This window comes from Sparassis crispa, assembly GCF_003851025.1.
Source record: "Sparassis crispa DNA, contig_000002F, whole genome shotgun sequence".
In the NCBI taxonomy this organism is placed as follows: domain Eukaryota; kingdom Fungi; phylum Basidiomycota; class Agaricomycetes; order Polyporales; family Sparassidaceae; genus Sparassis; species Sparassis crispa.
Window position 1 is genome coordinate 1,815,377 of NW_020939749.1, and position 17,457 is coordinate 1,832,833.

General features: G+C 55.6%; 5 protein-coding genes and 1 non-coding gene across 6 annotated transcripts; 3 read left to right on the forward strand and 3 right to left on the reverse strand.

Annotated features, from left to right (window-relative positions):
- Positions 1 to 1,021: 1,021 nt before the first annotated feature.
- On the forward strand, positions 1,022 to 3,672 carry SCP_0306110 (hypothetical protein; the record flags this gene model as incomplete). The annotated part of the gene is made up of 4 exons (XM_027756003.1): positions 1,022 to 1,149; positions 1,215 to 1,378; positions 1,428 to 2,974; positions 3,040 to 3,672. The coding sequence occupies 4 exons, from the start codon at positions 1,022 to 1,024 to the stop codon at positions 3,670 to 3,672; spliced, it is 2,472 nt and encodes an 823-aa protein (XP_027611804.1).
- Positions 3,673 to 4,291: 619 nt separating this feature from the next.
- SCP_t0306120 lies at positions 4,292 to 4,391 on the forward strand. Its single transcript has 2 exons — positions 4,292 to 4,327; positions 4,356 to 4,391. It is a non-coding gene; the product is annotated as a tRNA-Thr (tRNA).
- Positions 4,392 to 7,718: 3,327 nt separating this feature from the next.
- Positions 7,719 to 8,051, reverse strand: SCP_0306130 (hypothetical protein; the record flags this gene model as incomplete). The annotated part of the gene is made up of 2 exons (XM_027756004.1): positions 7,719 to 7,864; positions 7,913 to 8,051. 2 exons carry the CDS (start codon positions 8,049 to 8,051, stop codon positions 7,719 to 7,721), a joined length of 285 nt encoding a protein of 94 aa, XP_027611805.1.
- An 855-nt stretch (positions 8,052 to 8,906) lies between these two features.
- Positions 8,907 to 10,066, forward strand: SCP_0306140 (hypothetical protein; the record flags this gene model as incomplete). Its single annotated transcript, XM_027756005.1, has 3 exons — positions 8,907 to 9,059; positions 9,111 to 9,749; positions 9,809 to 10,066. 3 exons carry the CDS (start codon positions 8,907 to 8,909, stop codon positions 10,064 to 10,066), a joined length of 1,050 nt encoding a protein of 349 aa, XP_027611806.1.
- A 3,976-nt stretch (positions 10,067 to 14,042) lies between these two features.
- On the reverse strand, positions 14,043 to 15,742 carry SCP_0306150 (hypothetical protein; the record flags this gene model as incomplete). Its single annotated transcript, XM_027756006.1, has 6 exons — positions 14,043 to 14,069; positions 14,129 to 14,452; positions 14,505 to 14,698; positions 14,762 to 15,265; positions 15,316 to 15,489; positions 15,550 to 15,742. 6 exons carry the CDS (start codon positions 15,740 to 15,742, stop codon positions 14,043 to 14,045), a joined length of 1,416 nt encoding a protein of 471 aa, XP_027611807.1.
- A 242-nt stretch (positions 15,743 to 15,984) lies between these two features.
- On the reverse strand, positions 15,985 to 16,401 carry SCP_0306160 (hypothetical protein; the record flags this gene model as incomplete). The annotated part of the gene is made up of 1 exon (XM_027756007.1): positions 15,985 to 16,401. One exon carries the CDS (start codon positions 16,399 to 16,401, stop codon positions 15,985 to 15,987), a length of 417 nt encoding a protein of 138 aa, XP_027611808.1.
- Positions 16,402 to 17,457: the final 1,056 nt, after the last annotated feature.

Below are 17,457 nucleotides of genomic sequence, written 5' to 3' on the forward strand. Positions count from 1 at the left end.
CATTCAGTACTTAGATCCACAACCATAGCTCCGACGATCTGCCTGCCTCTTGACTCCAAGTCCGAGTGTAAGAAGACACGTCTCAAGTTGTCAGGCAAGATTTGGCCAAGCCCTCACTTCTGCCCTCGGAAACGGAGGTTCAGCGCATTGTCGTTGACATAAGACGGCTCTCCTAGTCTGAAGTCAACTTGAATGTATTGCAGGACGTAGCAAGGATATATGTCACGATAGGAGACCAGACAGCGACAGAAGATCCAGTGAAGCCACGCCCAAAATACGAATCCGGAATCAAGAGATCCACTGATAGAAGCCTGTGCAGATTCAAGTTCATTGATTTAACAATGGGACAGCATGAATAAAATTGGCCAGGTGCCGTCCAACCCAGGAAGAACAATCTCAAAAGGTCAGGAATACTCACATTTGAAAAATTTCCCCAAATAATAAGACAGATCTAGAGGCCGAACATTAAAGATAGCGCGCAATTTTACCTAGCTATTCAGGCTTCAAGGTAGGTCGTGCGGTGAGAAAGAACGGAGCGCCGAGCTAAGACACCAACGATTGGTTTCCGCTCACCGATAGAGATGAAACTCAAGTACGCTAATTCGTCGATGTATCCAGGTGGCTCTCCTGTAATCGTGAAGATAAAATACTCAGCGACTTTAAGCAAGACAGCTCGCTGGAAGTGGTTCCGCGCAAGTACTTTCGCGCCACAATCTTGTCAAAGATCTTATGGATCCGGAAGATCCGCCTACACTATCCGATCGTGAATATATTACGTCGCAAGAAAAGCGCGTCGGAGAATGAGCAGGGCTGAGGCTGAACGACCTCAATCAGACCAGTGGTTGTTCCAACGTCGATGTAGCAGCAGCGACGACCGTGATTTATTTCTAGCAAATTGGGTTGGAAAAGCGGGGGGATAATAGGGGTGGTCCGTGCGTGGGAAAGTGGGAGTGGCTTGACGGGTGCGTTGTGACACCGCTCAGTCGCGATCTGTCACCACCCACAATACTGTGACGCCGCAATGGCCACCGTCAACTTGTCCTCCTCGTCGAACTCCATGTCTCTCTCCTCGTCCACCCGCGACGGAGCCATAGTCTACAAGGGAAAATACACCAGATCATGGCAGCAGCTACCCCACGAAATAATCAGGTCCGCTTTTGTTCATTTTGCCCATTCTCGTTCGCGCCACTCGTCACTGATTCTTGTATCCAAAGACTTATCGCTACTTTCTATCTGCTCGATGTCACAACAGCCATTCGCCCTCCAAATACTTGGGAAATGCGGGAGTTGTGGCCCTCGCGCCTCGTATTCCTGGTCTTGCGCCAGGCGCTTGACCTCGAGAAGTTGATGTGCCTTTGTCCGTCGTGGGGGTTGGCTCGTATGTCTTCTTTGCTTATGCCATGCTTGTCATTCATCTTTGTCACCAGTGGAGCATCACTTGTTCTGGCAACATGCGCTCACTGTTATCGACCCGCACAACGTCCTTGGGCATTGCGCGTTCGTACAATCCAACGCCACAGCCGGTTCGACCAATGCCGCAACCCTACGCGTCACTCCATACCATCATTTCCAGACAGTTCGGTGCTCCTCGTGTATGGTATGCCGAATTAACGTGCCATACACAAATAACGGCCTGGCCTACGCCAAACGACAGCTTTTGACTCCAACATTAGGAAGCATCGTCACATGTCGCGAGCATAGGAAGACCACTTACTGCGGGGTTTGCTTGCGAGAAGCACCCGCATCGGAGGGAGAGGCAGAATTTGCCCAAGGAACGTCAGTCTTCTGCGTCGAGAATGAGGACGAAGAGACTTGGCCAGGCGTAGAGGCGACATGCCGATTTTGTAGAGCCGAGTGGCTCTGGCGACGAGTGCAACACATCCCAGCCGATCGGGAGGCCGTCGGAGGCACTGACTGGGAGTGTCCCGACTGGGAGGCGCGCCAGTCGTTGGAGGCATTCATTGACCTTGGAGAAGGTACAATCGGCGATGTCATCGCCCTCGCTCGGGAGAAACATTGGCTACGAACGAACACGAAGTTAGCCGACATGCTGAAGCAAGCCGTTGCCGCATCGCGGTTCGTGTCTAGGGCCGAGGCTGGGGAGGAATATACCAGCGAAGAGGATGTGAGCGATGCAGACGACCCAGAGTTAATGAGCATCACGGAAGATGCGGGAGGCATTCGCGAGATCGCGATCAACGATTGGGCAAGAAACCGCATCCTGGACGGCCATTGGATCAGTCCTGCCGATCAGTGGTACGGTTACACCGACAGGAGCAAGTTTGGTGACGTGCCCGCTCAACATCCATGCCCCTGGAATAGAGGGGCAATATACAGTGGAGCTTTAGAGGATCGCGAGAGCGAGGCCGTTGCGGACGGCGAGGAGTTGGAACATCCCCGGCCAAAAACGCTCAGAGCACCGGTTCCTCCTTCGTTCCACCTCTGCGAACAGGCTTACAAGGCGTTCATACGGCAAATGAGGGAGATTTTATTGCCTCCGATGAATAACATCGTGAGGCGTTTGGTCATCGAATGCACGGCTGACGGTGTGGATCCAACGATGAAGGCCGCGAGGATGACGCCCGAGGACGTTATGCAGGAATTGAGAGATGAAGGCGTGTGGTTCAACGGCGTTGACTGGCTGGAGCGCAGGGCGAATGCGAGGCGCGAGCATGGGCGCGACAGAGAGCGAGCGAAGGATGATGACGCGTCCTCTTCCTCCTCTAGATCGGACGGCTCCCATACAACAAGTCCAGTGCTGTCGACCACAACGCTGCAGACCACGCCGTCCCCTCCGCCGAGTGGAGGTATTAAAGACGATGATTGCTTGTCTTCCCCCACTGCGCCTTCTGCTCCCGTTCTTCCAATCGCGGTTTTCCCGGTGCTCAAGTCTCCCCAGATCTTGCATCCGATTCCCTATATACCGGTCACAATGGCTCACATGCCGCTGTACAGCTTGGAGGCGTTCAATGCCGTGCGTTCTTCTACTTCTCCTGATAGTACACCGTTCATTAATTTATTGTGACTTGCCCCTTTCAGGCCTGGAGAGAGGCATGCGCGCCTCTCTACCAATGCAGGTGTACCGTCTGTGAACGTGCAGTCTTGAAGGCCAATATTGCGGCCGGAAACATCGTTCCAAGCCAACCGCCGCCACAGGTTTCACCCTGTGTTCAGCCAGTGCCGCAGCAGCCTGTTTCTATCAGAATTTCTCCAGCACGCGCTGAAGAAGAAGAGGAGGATGAAGAAGAGGAGGAGGAGGAGGAGGAGGAAGAAGAAGAGGAAGACCCAGAAGAAGATGGTGAATCCGAGAAAGGAGACGATACCTCCATTCCAGAATCTCTGTCGGAAATCTCTGCCTGTCGAGTCACTCCTCGAAAGCGATCCTCAAGGGAACTTGACGCCGAAGCTTTTGCGGAAGCCATTGTGCAAAGTGTTGAAGGCAAGGACTTGAGCGAGCGAGGCGGGACACCTCCGAAGCGGCCTCGCAGAGAAGGGTCATTCTCGCCGGTAAATGTCAGCCCCACATCTTCCCCGGCACGACTACGCAAGAGATCTTCGGAGGAACTCGAAGATGGCTGTGAACTCCAGCCAGCTGGTAATGGCGACGCGAAGAGAGTGAGGACAGAGGTGCCTCGTTCTGTCTTCAAGGTAACTGTCGACCACGCGGGGTAAGAGAGGGATGGGTGGATCTGTGATCCCCCTGTACAAGGTAGCTTGAACGGCCCAACTCGTGGTTCCCTCGCCGAAGCCGCGGGTTGCTCTGGAATTCAACTGTTCGTGCATACAGTCCACGCTATCCGGCTGTCAAGATTCGGCTATCTGGCTCGCTCTGGTCGCCCGGCACATGTACTGCGCGCGTTCAGGCCTTTGTGGAGTATCCCTTCGCATCCTTTCTCCAGTTTTTCCTTTTCTTGTATTATCACCCCGAGTTGATCCCCTTTTGCGCGTACTGTTATTTCATCCCCAGTTCTACCGTCTTCGAACCTTGGATCGCTCTTGTGTTGGTTGTGTAGTCGCGTGTCAATGTGTACGATTGTCCTTCCGCCTCCAGTGCTGAATACTACCAGACGGATTATTGAATAGTGTACACAATGCAAGCGAGTGCCCTCTACATGGCGCAGAGCACGAGCGTTGCCCCATCTTGCAAGGTTTACGTATGGACCGCTTTTGAATCCCTGACGCGTCTACGCGTCTCAGGCTAAGTAATTCCGATTCACACTCAATTCTAGTATGGTTCTCCTCCTCTGTTCTGATCCCCGTTATTCGCATTCATTTAACAATTCTTGACAACGCCCGCTTAGCTCAGTGGTAGAGCGCGCCACTCGTACTACCTTCTTACGTAAGCAGGGAAAGGAATGGTGAGGTCGGTTGTTCAATCCAGCCAGCGGGCAAATCTGAATTTGTTTTTGAGTCAACTAACCGACGCAACTAACACTCGTTGCACCCCCTTGCCCCACCCACTGGCAAGTTAAGTTTTCTGAAACCAGCTAGCATGTGAGTTTCCGAGCCATCACAAGGAGACCATTTGCACAATTGTCCCGCTTGTGGAAGGTGGTGCCATGAAGCAGGCACTTTGTCAGCTACCTCGTAGCTGAAACGAAACAGTGAATCCGATGGCTGTGCCGATAACATATTGGATACGTTGCAGTGTGGAGACGGCCGCATCGGACAAGTTTTGTCGATAATCCAGAGAAGAGGACGTGAGATGCACCAAGTCACTCGCCACCACTGCTGCGGCAGCCTCGTCCAGGTGTTCAATAGCACATGTCGAGCGTCGTAAAGAACTTTCAACGACCGTGTCTGGTGGTGGAGTCGTTCTGGCATATCGAACAGCTACCTGCAGAGGGCGCATTCATCTGTGCTGTCCTTGCGCTCTGCACGCGTCCAAATTGCGACCGGCTTTCGAGTAGCATCCCTAAGAGGAGAAACAAATGAGACAGATGGTGGTGCGAGGTTCATGGCGAGGAATGTAACCAGATCCTCTGGCATCTTCCTTGGGCGTCTTCTTGGCAGATTTGAGAACAAAATAGCCACATTATGAAGAACGCACAAAGATTGGCCCGAGGAAACTCGTGGACCGTCACTGCATCAGTGACCGAAGCCACTCCTCAGGTGTCGCTGGTAATGCTCAGCAACAGCCAAGAGCGGGTTCATGCACCCGGCAGGATGACTGCTCTCGCTCGAAGTGTTGGTAGCAATCGGCCTGCAGGGATGATAGAGAGCGCATGTACAATCTTCGTACCTGCAGTTCGGTGGCTTCTTATCTGGGTGTCGCAGAGTCCACGACGACCGAGAGCGGGTTTACCCGCGTCGGAGTGCTATCGCGAGCCGTGGAAGTAGCGCCGGACTACTACCGTGAGCACTGGGGTAGCATGGGACTGCTGCCGCGAGCGGTGGAGGCAGCGTCGGCGTGCAGGGAGAAAGCGCATACAGGATCTGCAGCTTGTGGTCCGGGCAGCCAAAATGGAGGAAGGCATGCGGATGTATGCGCGGCAGCTTGACTCTCGAGTTCACCTTCCGCGAGTTGTGCTCCACACACGAGATGCTGTGGTCGCACAGGAAATGATCAGGGTAAAGTGCGATGAACTTGAATCCCGGGAGACTCACTTGCAATGGACAGAGCCTTGCGGATATAGTGGGGTCAGGTTATCCTCACACTAGTACTGAACTCGGGAACATAGATTGACAGCAGCTTTCATGCGGTGTCAATATATGATATACGTACATGTATGCGCCGGTACATGATGTATGACTGCCAGAAGGACAACACTTTAGCATCATGAAATGCGAGGCGGGTACACTCACATTACGATGGAACCAACCCACGAGTGGGCTAGGGACCTCCCAAACAACAAAGGCGTGCAGAGTGTTCACTCATGATCACGACCCTGTCTCCCCGACAACGGCGGAGCATCCTCCTCGACTAATCGCCTGAACTTCTTCAGCTCTCCCTCCCCCAACTCTTAGCTCTCATCCGCGAGGGGAAGCTGCAATCCCTCACCGCCTGCAAGTAGCCTTTCACCCCGCCCTCGATCGCGCCCCTGAAATTAGCAAACCTGCGGTCGAACTTCGCCTGGTGCCCGCCCCAGGCACCCATGACGTCGTCCCACACGAGCACCCGTCCGTCCGTCTCGCAGCTCGCGTCGATGCCAATGGTCGGTGCGCGAGGCGGAGAGAGGGTGGGGTACAGCTTCGAGGACGACGGCGAACGCGCCGCGGAGGGCGTTCGTGGATCACGAGGATGAGGAGTGATGGGGGGGAGGCCGACGCAGCCTGGTCGAGAGAGTCGCCAAAGAGGGAGATGTGGACCACTACAGTGTAGCAGGCACGAACAGCGGGGAAGTTGTACGCGGTGAGCATCGTGATAGGTACACCGGCGTGACAGAGTTTGTGAGGTGCTGGATGGTCACCTTCCTACGGGCTACATGGTGCGGGTGAGCGAAATGAGGGGGAAAGGGTAGGAAGGGCACGTACGGACAGCTGACGGGCTCTCCTCTGGGCGAACGCTCATCCATCTTCGGGTGAGAAAGCGAGTGGTTGGATGACAAGGCAGAGACCGAGGAGAACCCGCATACTTACTGGCAGCTGCTCCCTTACACAAGCAGCTCAGTGGAATGGTCAGATTGTTCCATCCAGCCATTTGATACATGGCTCAACTAATACTCTGTTCTTGTGTGATACATCTTGAAACCAATCTGCCACCATGTGAGTACTTACTTGCACCGTTGTCCTTGCTTCTGGGTGGAGAGCGTTTGAAAATCTAGTTCACAAGGGAAAACTTGTTAGATGTCCAATCTATACCTGGCGACGAAATCCATATATATAACTAGAAGATGGTTGAAGAGAACATACAGGTGGTAAATTTCGCACCTGCAAGTGACTAGGAGCGCCTGTGACCACGGCAAAAAGCGATTCCGCATTCAGGCCAGGATTATCCGGATATGGAAATAACGTGATACCGGTCACGCTGCCCGCCCTCTTCGATAATGCGGGCTTGTTAACGTCTGAGCGAGTACTTCCCAGTCGCGAACATCATGAACATGCATGAACTGCTACGTTCTTGGGGAGAGCCAGATGGTAGAGCTCTCAATTCCGAGCGAAACAAACTATTTCTTTGTTCGAGGATACGAGTGGCGGCCTGACGGATCGTGAGCCACTTGACGACAACTTACCTTTTAAGCAGCTCACTCACCTTGCTCCCCGCCCCCGCATCTCCGTCTCCACCACACTGCACGCAAACCAGCAAATTCCTTTAGTTACCAAGTGACGCTAGCGAAGGCTTGTCAACTGAACATTCTGTCACGGCCACGCTGCTCAGCAAACTCCATCAACACATTCCCTCACAGCGTGCGGGACCATGGGCCGTCCAAGCTACAGCATGCCATTGGTACAACTCAAACGAGTAAACGTCGGGTTCTATCCCCGTAACTCGGAAAAGTACAAGCTGCATGTGAGCTTCATATTGTGTTAGAGGTAAGCATAATTAACGAGACCGAGTACCAGCAGGATGCCCACCTCGACACCATCCTCAGTCCAATCTGGGTCCACAGCGCGAAAGTCTGCCGGACTCCACACCTTCCGTCGAAGTCCAGCCGTTTCGACCGCAGCCTCATCCCGTTCATGGCGGTGCGTGACCTCGGGGCCACACCGCAAAACCAGACGGAGCAAGAGCCAGTCCTCGCGCAATTGGAGTACACTTGGGATCTCGAGAAGTATTATCAGTGGAAGGCGGAGCGAGACAACGCAGTGACGAGCCCGCTTTCCGAGGTGCCGGTGGCGTGCTCCTCGGACAGCGAGACGGAGTGTGACGCGGAGTCCACGTTGTCTGCATGGTCGTCTGCATGGTCGACTGCAGCGTCGACTTCTAAAACCGCTGAGGTTTTGCTTGCGAGCCCGAAGGATCCCAGCTTACCTCTGGATGTGGACAACGACTCTCCTGTGGACACCACTCCTAAAGTGCGCATGCCGGCCCCAATGGAGCGTGTGCGCGAGCTGGGCTCCACGGCGTTAATAGAAGCGTACGAGGTCGTCTGTGAAGACAAAACAGACATCCGAGGATGTGCACGCGGTGGTGACAAGGTGCGCAATCCCTCAGCAAAGATGGAAATTGAGCTGACGGCGAAATGCTCTGGTGGCAGGAATATGGCAGATATGCACGCGACCTTGCCATACTAGCTGACGAGGAACTGAAGCCGACACGTTTGTGTATCTCTTCACAGAACATATGGCAGGAAGCCGCGTCGCCGCGAGACAGCTCCCCGGGTAACAATGGATCATGGGGTGGCGAAGTTGACACAGTGGATGTTTCGCTTCGCAGAGAGAGGGCTACTGCCGCCGTCGATCGTCCTGTAAGAGGAACATGTCGAATGTAACTCCTGGTGAGTAGGATCGGCGGCAGAGGATTGATTGTAATCAGTGCTATAACTTAACATAGGTGGCGAGAAGGGCGATAATCACCTTGTGTAACACCTAACCCTAGAGGTTGTACATATCTATGGAGATCAGTGATCTTCCTTCCTCACTCGTGCAGACCGGTCGATCACCATCGCCTTGCAAACGCATGCGACACGGATAAAGCAGGATGGAGTACACATATGTAGCTGGTGAATGGCCATCAGTTACAGATGGCCAGAGCCAGCACAAAAGGGCTCACCCACCACGTTTTGTGCCCTACAACAAACCACTGGCATCAATGCCGATCAATGCCGCAACTCCCACTGCCTCCACGAACAAAGCCGCTAGCGCGTGAGGTGCCATCATCGCACGGACAATGGAAAAGAAGTGGTGGGTCTCTCGACGCCACTCGCAAGGCATGTTGTGCGTTGTGAAGGAGAGTATAAAACGCATCCCGTCAATACTGATTCCTTCTTCACTGAAACCCCATCTTGCTCCTCGACCTATCCTCAATGAGCCGTGCAAACGAAACGAGCCAGACTATCCTGGCGCCCAAACCACAGCTACCAGCCGCACGATTCTCACCAGTGCTACTCTGGCAAGCCAACATCAACATGGAGCCGGAAGCGGAAGCACAGGCTCCTACCATCCAACAAGACACGCCTGTAAGTAGAAACAAACTGAGCACATACGATCTACTCACCACAGAAACACAGATAGGATACTACCACCACCTCGGCACCATCCACAATCCTATCCCAGTAGATAGCGCAGAGGTGTTCTGGTCGCCAGAAAGATCGCCAGCGTCAGAACACGATGGCAGCGCACACTACCGTCTGGTACCACCCACGACGTGGGATGACACATCTCCAAACCCGTATTCGAGCATGGAGAACACCGCATGTACGCAGCGGGGCGCGTGCTGGGCTGAATATCTGTCATCTGATTCCAGCATATACTCGGGTAGCCCTGTCGCCCTGTCCCCAGGATCACCGTACGCGAGGATGTGGAACGAATGCGACGCCAACAGCCCGTTAGCAAGAAATCAGGGCAGTGTATTCGTCAGAAGTTTGAAACGGGGCGACGATGAGGCAGATAACGCCACTATGAGCCCCGAAGAATTACAGGAGGATGAACAGTGGTTCTTGGACCTCCGTTCCTTTTCACATATATCCCAAAGGAGATACGATCCACGCACTGAGCGTCCTCCAACACCACCCTATACGCACCGGTCACAGCGAATATGCGAACCGGTCGATCCAGAGCGAGAGGTTTGGATATCAGTCGACGCGAGAGGCATCCACGAAGAGGCATTCAATCTGGAGCAACGCCTGAGCTTCCTTGATGACGAGATGGTACGTGGCACACCCTAAAAGAGAACCAGAGATGAGCTGACGACAGCTGACGCCAACAGGAAACTGGCGGCTACTGGCCCATCCTCATAGAGGACTCACCTGCGAGTACACCCGCATCTAGGTCGCCGATGCTACCACTGCAGCCCCTCCCACCACTAAGTCGAGCGGGAGAGAGCGCGTGCGACAAGTCGGGCGATTCGCTGGATGAGCTGTTAAGATACGCAGAGAGATATCTCGCCAGTACTGCCAAGGCGGCTCCCGAAGCACTGTCTGTCCCGTGGTTACTTGCAGACGAGGACATCATCAGAGACTGCTGATGCACCGACGTATAGAGGAGTCCCGATGGATGAAGTATCATTTCAGCAATCCATCCGAGGCAGAACTTCTCAATATGCTCCTTACGACGCCAATGCTGGTTTGGCTGATACCCCGAGAACCACAGGAGTCATTCCGTCTGAACGCAAAGGAGACTCCTGGTTTGCGCGCCATGCCTGATGGCGAATGAGTCCCAATTCCGAAGTACAGCGGGCGTCAACCCAATGATAAATACTTTGATGCTCATCTTGTGCCGCCTACAATGCACAGGCAGCTGCAGCTAGTTGGCAGGTTTATTTGAAGGTTCCCAATAGCCACTTTGCATGTCTGGGTGACGGCTTGGATGTGGGAGCCTCGCATGATGATAGCTAGTCATTTTAGATTCGTAATAATGTTTGTGGAGTGTAACAGTTCACCTCTTAAGACCGACTGTAAATTGAAGCAAGCGTTCGGCCTCGCGACCTTGAGAAAAATAAGTAAAATTCGACCGGGCAAAAAATCGATTTATTGAGGCTGCCGAGCACGGACGATACAGTTGTGCAATGTCGCACCGCCGCACGGGCTAGAAATAAATTCAGTGAACCTTCTGGTGTCTCTACAGAGCGCCAAAATATCTGCTGCAGCAGTTCCAATCAGTACCACAAATGGAACTGTCCGAAGCAGCGATTGCTGGACCGGACGCGAATTGGCTCACCCTGGAACAACGATCGATCCGAGACCTCATCGCAGTGTGTTGACAGAGTTCGCCGTTCAACGTCCATGGATGAGTCTGGCGGAACCGCGTCTCCAGGCTCCTGGGTGAGATTGCGATAAGCTAGGATTAGAGATGGTGCGATTGGCTCCGAATCGCAATCAACGATATCGGGAGAGAGCATCGGGAGGTCGTCGCTCTGTTTACAGCAGAATCGGGGTGCGAACTGCAGAGGGGTGCTCACCTGCCTATCCTGCTTATCCTGCGTCCTCACAATACAGCATCCGATGTATCTAGAAGCAGCGCAATGCGGCGCTGAACCCTATCTTCTAGTTCCCCCGACACGGCTCATGTCCAACATTGCGGTGTCTTCCTTGCGACGGAGCTAGATGTACGCGCTGGCGCGTTACAGCAGTTTCCTGTGCTTGGGAGAGTGCCGTAAGATCGGTAGAATGCTTGCCCGTGTGAAGAGGAAAGCCTCTGAGCGTCAGCCAGAAGGAGGAAGTTGGTTTGAGAATTGGCGGGACTTTGAACTCACCGCGTTCGGCTGCGGCCGAGAGCCATTTGTGTTAAATTTCTAGCTAAATTTCCCGTTTCCGAGATTGCAGTCGAATTAAATGTGGTTGGCCAATGAGAGGGCAAGGACGCTATTGGCCTGAGAGGCGGAGGACTGGAGCCAAATTGGGAAGAGAATGCATGTGATTGTGGACCGGATACATATACTGGGTGGCTGGAATCATGCTGTCCACCAAATTCACGTTCGCCCTCTGATCAAGGAGCTCGTTGTGTTAGTCCATCTCCCATGACCATCTTCCGTCTTCCAGAGTCCCACGTACGTACCTCGCCAGGCTCTCTCCACGGCCTCATTTCTTTTCACGCTTATGGCGACATCCTCATGGTGGTCCTGGATTGCAGAGCCCCCTCTACAAATTTCACCCAATTAGTCCGGGGCCAACGAATCGCGGCGGGTCGCATCAATCTGTCAGGACTTTGCCATATCGTATTTTCATCAGCAAATCAGCGGCCTCGCTCAGGTAGCGCGAAACATATTCACACTACCGCCCTCCCCCGTGCCCCAATGGCGTGCTCTTCCGTGGCGCCATCCTCGCGCATGTATTGGCTCCCGCCTCGCTCGCGGTGATTCGTCCACTTTCTTTCAGCCCGTCAGAAGGCCCAAACGCGCTCGTGAGTGGTGTCCCTTTTGTGACAAACTTCTTTGATGATCTATGTCAGACGTAATGTGGTCGCGGGCTCTGGTAAGAATTTCGAATTCACGAAGACGATCCCATACACGCGGTTCCGCGGCGTTCTGCAGTGTGCGCGCCCCTGCACTCACACGTCCTAGTACAGCACCGTGGCTGTAATGTCCCCGGCTTGATCATCATATGGCATTTCTGCATTGCATGCCATATGGATGACCTATCTCACATGTGTTCTGCTACGAGTATGCAGGCGCCAGTTGCAAGGATCGTCGACAAATACATGCGCAGGCGACGCTGAATCCTCGGCAACAAGCGGTCAGTCGGGAGGGGGCACTTTGTCCAGGAATCTTTTCCGCGAAGGCAGCCCGCCGTGTGCCGAAGAGCAATATGTCCATAACGGACGCATTCGCCTTCTGTTCGGTTCTGCAACGCGAGCCTGCACCCTCACTAGAACGTCCTCGCACACCCCAACGACTGGCGCGGTCCGCGCCACCGCGTCTCTGTCCACCTTCGCGTTGTTCTCCGTCGTCTTGCGCCACCATCTGCTAGTACCGGCCCCCCCTTTGGCACCTGTCAATGTCTTTTGTGTTCACCCTTGTATAACCTGACCACTGTTCTCGCGATGCACGGCCGCCCGATGGTACTCGGGTTGTTCTTCCTGGTTCTCTCCTCGGAGTGGTCTCGTCCCCGTTCTCTTCGTTGGGACTCTCGGAGTGTTTCGTTCCCCGGCTTCTACATAGCGCCAGCGATTTCTCCGCGTCTCTGATCGTCTGCGTGCTAATTCCAAATGCTAGGCTATACTGCGGCATGGGGGAACCCATCCCTAGCACGGTGACCATGAGTTTGGCTGCGATCCCCCCGCATCCCTGGGCTGTGTGTAAGCCGAAGGTGCTCGCCTGCTCTTGTTCTCGAGATACCATATATGCGTGTACATACACACGAGCTGGCGTTCCAGCCGCTTCAGGCTACTTTTCTCGTCTAGCGCTTGTAATTGAATATTATTACGTCTTTCCCGCGTCTGTGGCTGCGAGAGACTGAGACTCGGAGTGACGGCCCTGCTGGTATGTACTTGCGGTTTGCAGCTGGCCTGGCGCACTCGACGCGTCCGATCGGGCAGAACTTCGAAGCGCACGCGTGAGCCTTCGCGATCAGGCCACCGGGGGCGTGCACGGGTGCACACCCACAGTGGACCACAGCGCGCGCAGGCCTGCCGTCGATGGCCATCGGGCGTTGGGCTTGCACATAGTACTGGCTCTCTGCGATTCTCGGACTCCGAGTCTGTGGACTTGCTTCTTCTCTGTGGATTTTCTGCGACCGCATTCGTCGAGCAATTGTTGTGAGACGGAACGAGACGGATGCGGAACATGCGGCAGATCGATCGGCACAATATCGGGCGGACGCTGCGCCCGGCAGGCGCTGCCTTGGCCTTGGCCTTGGCTGCATCTCGCGGTCTTGGAAGGGTTCCTTTCGCGCTCGAGCGCGGTTCTTCGTCTTCTGCTGTTGCGAATTTCGCCATCACGAAGGGACGGGCGATGCGTGTGTGCTGGGTGTTCCCGGACGCTGCGGTCACATTATATAGACGCGCTGGCAGAAGAACAAGGCAAAGGCAAAGGCGCTTCAAGATGGTACCGGTGTGTGATTGCGATTAAATTATCGATTGAATTACGGGCGGCGCGAACGCGGATGCGGACTGCAGCGCGGTCGGCGCGGTGGGTCCGGATGCCATAAAACAAGAAAAAAACATGGACAACGAAATGACGACCATGAGTTAAAGGGAACGAATAATGACCGACGTGTTGGCGAGTGCCAAATGGCGAATGGCGGAATGACGGCGATGACGAGGAGGAAATGCAGATTATGTATGTACCGTAAAGTCTATCCTAGATATGACGAGAACAAATAACGGAGGGCGCGCGCGGGCCATTATACAGGTATACAGGGACACTTACAGCGCAGAAAGATGGAGATGGAACGACGAGAGATGGGCTGAGATGGTGACGCGCTGGTGATCGACGCCGGCGGCGAGCGTACCAGACATAGCATAGAGCAGAGGCAGTCCGGCCGGGGCACTAGATGTTGAACACGTCATACGGCAGCATAGGCATCATAACTCTGGAAGACAACGATGAGATGAGCGGCGGTCATAGACATAGAACACTGACGAGACGCACATAATGCTGGAGGGGCGCGGCGTCGAAGCAGTTGGGGGCAGCGGGGAAGGGAGGGTAGGTCCCCACACCGCACAGCGCCGCATGCGCGGGATCTTGCGCAATCCCAGCAGCAGGCGCGCCCGCGAACTTCCAGTCTGACGGCGAGTTGAGGTTTAGCGGGCTCGGCGGGAGGCTCACGTAGCCCTCGTCGTCGCGATGGAGCAGCTGCGGCGTACCAGCGATGCTGGCGAAGCCGCCGTGGCCGCTTGACGCGGTCTGCACCGTGGCCGGGCTTTCCAGCGCGCCGTACATCAGGAGCTCGTCAAACTCGGAGCCGACCTCGGGCTGCAGGGAAAATTAGAACACTGACACGCATGCTAGCAGAGGGGGCACTCACGCTGGACTCGGCCGAGAAGGGGGACGGATCAGCGTCGCCGAAGCTGCTCGCCTGCGGGGAGAGCGGCGGCGTCGAGGCGGGGCTGTTGAACTGGTAGACGACAGACAGCAGGACCTCCTCAACGGGCGTCTGGGCAGACTGTGACGGGTTGCACGAGCGAACAATTTCCTGGACGATCGTGTACGACGTCGGGTCTGCCGGCGGCAACGCGTCAGCAAGCGAATTGTGAGTAAGAGAACAACGGCGCGGGGGCGTACCGTTACAGTCGCAGAGCCGCTGCCAGAACTGCGGGACAAAGAGCGTCTTGTAGAGGAACGTGCACTCCATGGGCGCACCCCAGACGGGCGCGGGCATGCACGAGGACGAGCAGAGCTCAAGCTCGGTGCGCTCCTCGTGCACGCGGCGGTCGTTCTGGAGGACACGGAAGGACGAGTACGCAGTCAGCGGGGTGCGCGACATGAAGGTGACCGTGGGATCGATGGAACGCAGCGTGCGCGGCGTGGAACTGGGCGACGGGGAGGTTGACGAGGACGGGCCGGCACCGTAGGAGGTGAGCGGTGTGAGGCTTGCGGGCTGCTGGAGGCCGTTGTCTGGGATGACGTCGATTGAGACGTAGCTGCAAGGCGGGGGAGAGGGTGCAGTGGACGAAGGCGTGTTCCCGGGAAGGTCGGAAGCGCTGTTGTTCGGCGCGACGTCCTTGGGCGATTCCGCCTTGGAGGGGTGCATCATAGCGATGTGTCTGCTGGACAAGAGCTGGAGGACTAGAGGGATGTGGTGAGCGGCGAGAACAATTCGTGGGCAGAGGACCTACTACGTTTGCCCTCGGCGGTGTCTCTGAGTTGCTGGAGGCGACTGCCAACCTGCTTGGGAGTCCTACGCTTGCCGGTCGAGTTGAAGATGTAGTCCGAGATGAACTTGTTCCTCATTGGAAAACGACCAAAGGCACGCGCCGTCCGCGACTCGACGGGCTGGTATTTCTCGAGACCTGCGCGAACGCGTGGTTGAGCAGACGTTGGAGAAACAGGATGATGTATGCGCGGGTTACCTTCGACGAGGGCGGCCTCAAGATAGGGAGGCCAGACGACCTCGCCTTTGCCCTTCATTGTCTTCCAACATTTGCGGCCTGTCACGATGGTCTGAATGGTGTCGTTGATCTCGTCCTTGGAGGAAGAGGAGTAGGAGAGCTCGTCTGTGGAGGAGACGCGGACGTGCTGGGCGAACTGGCGGGCGGCGGACATTGTGAGAGAGGGATGGGAGAGAAGTCGCCGCGGGAGGAGGGATTTATATCCAGCGAGAGAGGGAGTGGTGGAGGGTAGACGCCTGTAGAGTTCGATCTCCGGGAACGGGCGTCGAGGGTGATGAGAGAGTCTAATTAAGGCAGGGTAGAGTGGGGCTAGAAGGGAGATTTCGCTGGCTTCGCGAATCGCGCTGCTTGCCAGATCGATATTCGAGTTTCAGATACGCGGGCTCCTCCGTGCGATTAACTCGAGTTTTCGCTTTCTCGAGTCTCCCCCATCCGGACACTTGCTCCCTGCCAATCCTCCTGCCCACCTCGTCCACGCACGGTGTCACTGCCCGGCACTGCCCCTCTCCCACAGCGACGCGCGCTTCGCGTCCGAGGAACCGACGGCGTCCATCCTCCTCCGACCGCTTCATCGCCCGCACCCCAACGCCGATCTGGGGGAAACCGACGATGGAATCGCTCCGGTCCGATGGCTACCCAGAAGAACGCCTCCCCGAATTCAGCCAGAAGCACTCCCGAGGACGGCATATGACGCCTCCCCAGCCGTAAATCGAGCCAACTCCCCGTCCACGCAGACCCCAAGTGGCCATAGTTGCATGCCGTACCCAAGCCGTAGCGTGCGGACTTGGTAGCGGCTGCAGCCCGACGAGCCATCGCGACCGAAACACGCCGGAATGCGATTCGCTGTTGCAAATAAGCATATACACCATCGGGCGAGCAGGGAGAGAACAGAGGAGAACAGGCGCCAGCCAATCACCGCCCTCCAGCTCGGCGATGGAATCTCAGCGACCGTCCTAAACGGGAAGCCTTCCGCTTCCTTCGTAGACGCTCTCCTCTCCGGGTAATCCCCGCCCGCCACAGTGGTCCTCTACAAAATTGAGAAGACTTTGGCCACGCCATCGCCCGGCCTCCGTCCAGCGGGCAGCCTCCCGACTCCCAGTCTCTTCCCCCGTCCTTGCTATCAATCCTCTGGGTGCCGCCCGGTATCTCGCTCAGAATATTAGCCTTTTGTCTCATGCTAAAACTTAACGTGTCCCCCTAGGCTGGCCACAGCATTATACGTACTTTGCCTCATATGTCCGCTCGCATCTTTGAAATTGTCAGCGTCTCCTATTTTCGACTGCAAATTCGCAGAGGAACGTCCTCTCATTCGCGCAGGGGCCGTTGATGTGCCTTTCCGGCACTCCCTCTGGAAATATTGTGGTCGATTCACGGCACAGTGCGTAGACACCACCTGATTTCTGGTAAAAATTTGGCCAGCCAATCTGACGGGTGAGTCCCCTGGTCCAATCGCAGCTGGACGTGCTTGGCTGGCAGTGCGTGCTGATAGCGATTGCCCACCGACGTGTCGTGACCGTTCTGTCATCTCTTCTGTCCGGCCCGCGCAGACGATTGGCAGAGGTTTACTGGCCAACGCGATTGGAGGACGGAGGCGCCCGGCGAGCATTGGCTGAGGGGGTGGGCACGGGGACTGGCTGGGACGCGTCTAATCAGCGCACGTCTGCATCAGACTCTGCGCGTGCAAATCGCTGCATCCGCGTTTCCCCAGATCCTACCCCGATGGACGCCCGCCCCCGCTGCTATCGCGGGTCACCGGTCACCCTTCTCCCGCGGCCCATGGACGCGTCGATGTGTTCCACCCGTTGACGTCGACACCGAAAATCCATTCCACAATCCGCCTCCCCTCCCGCGCCGCATCTGCCCGTCAGT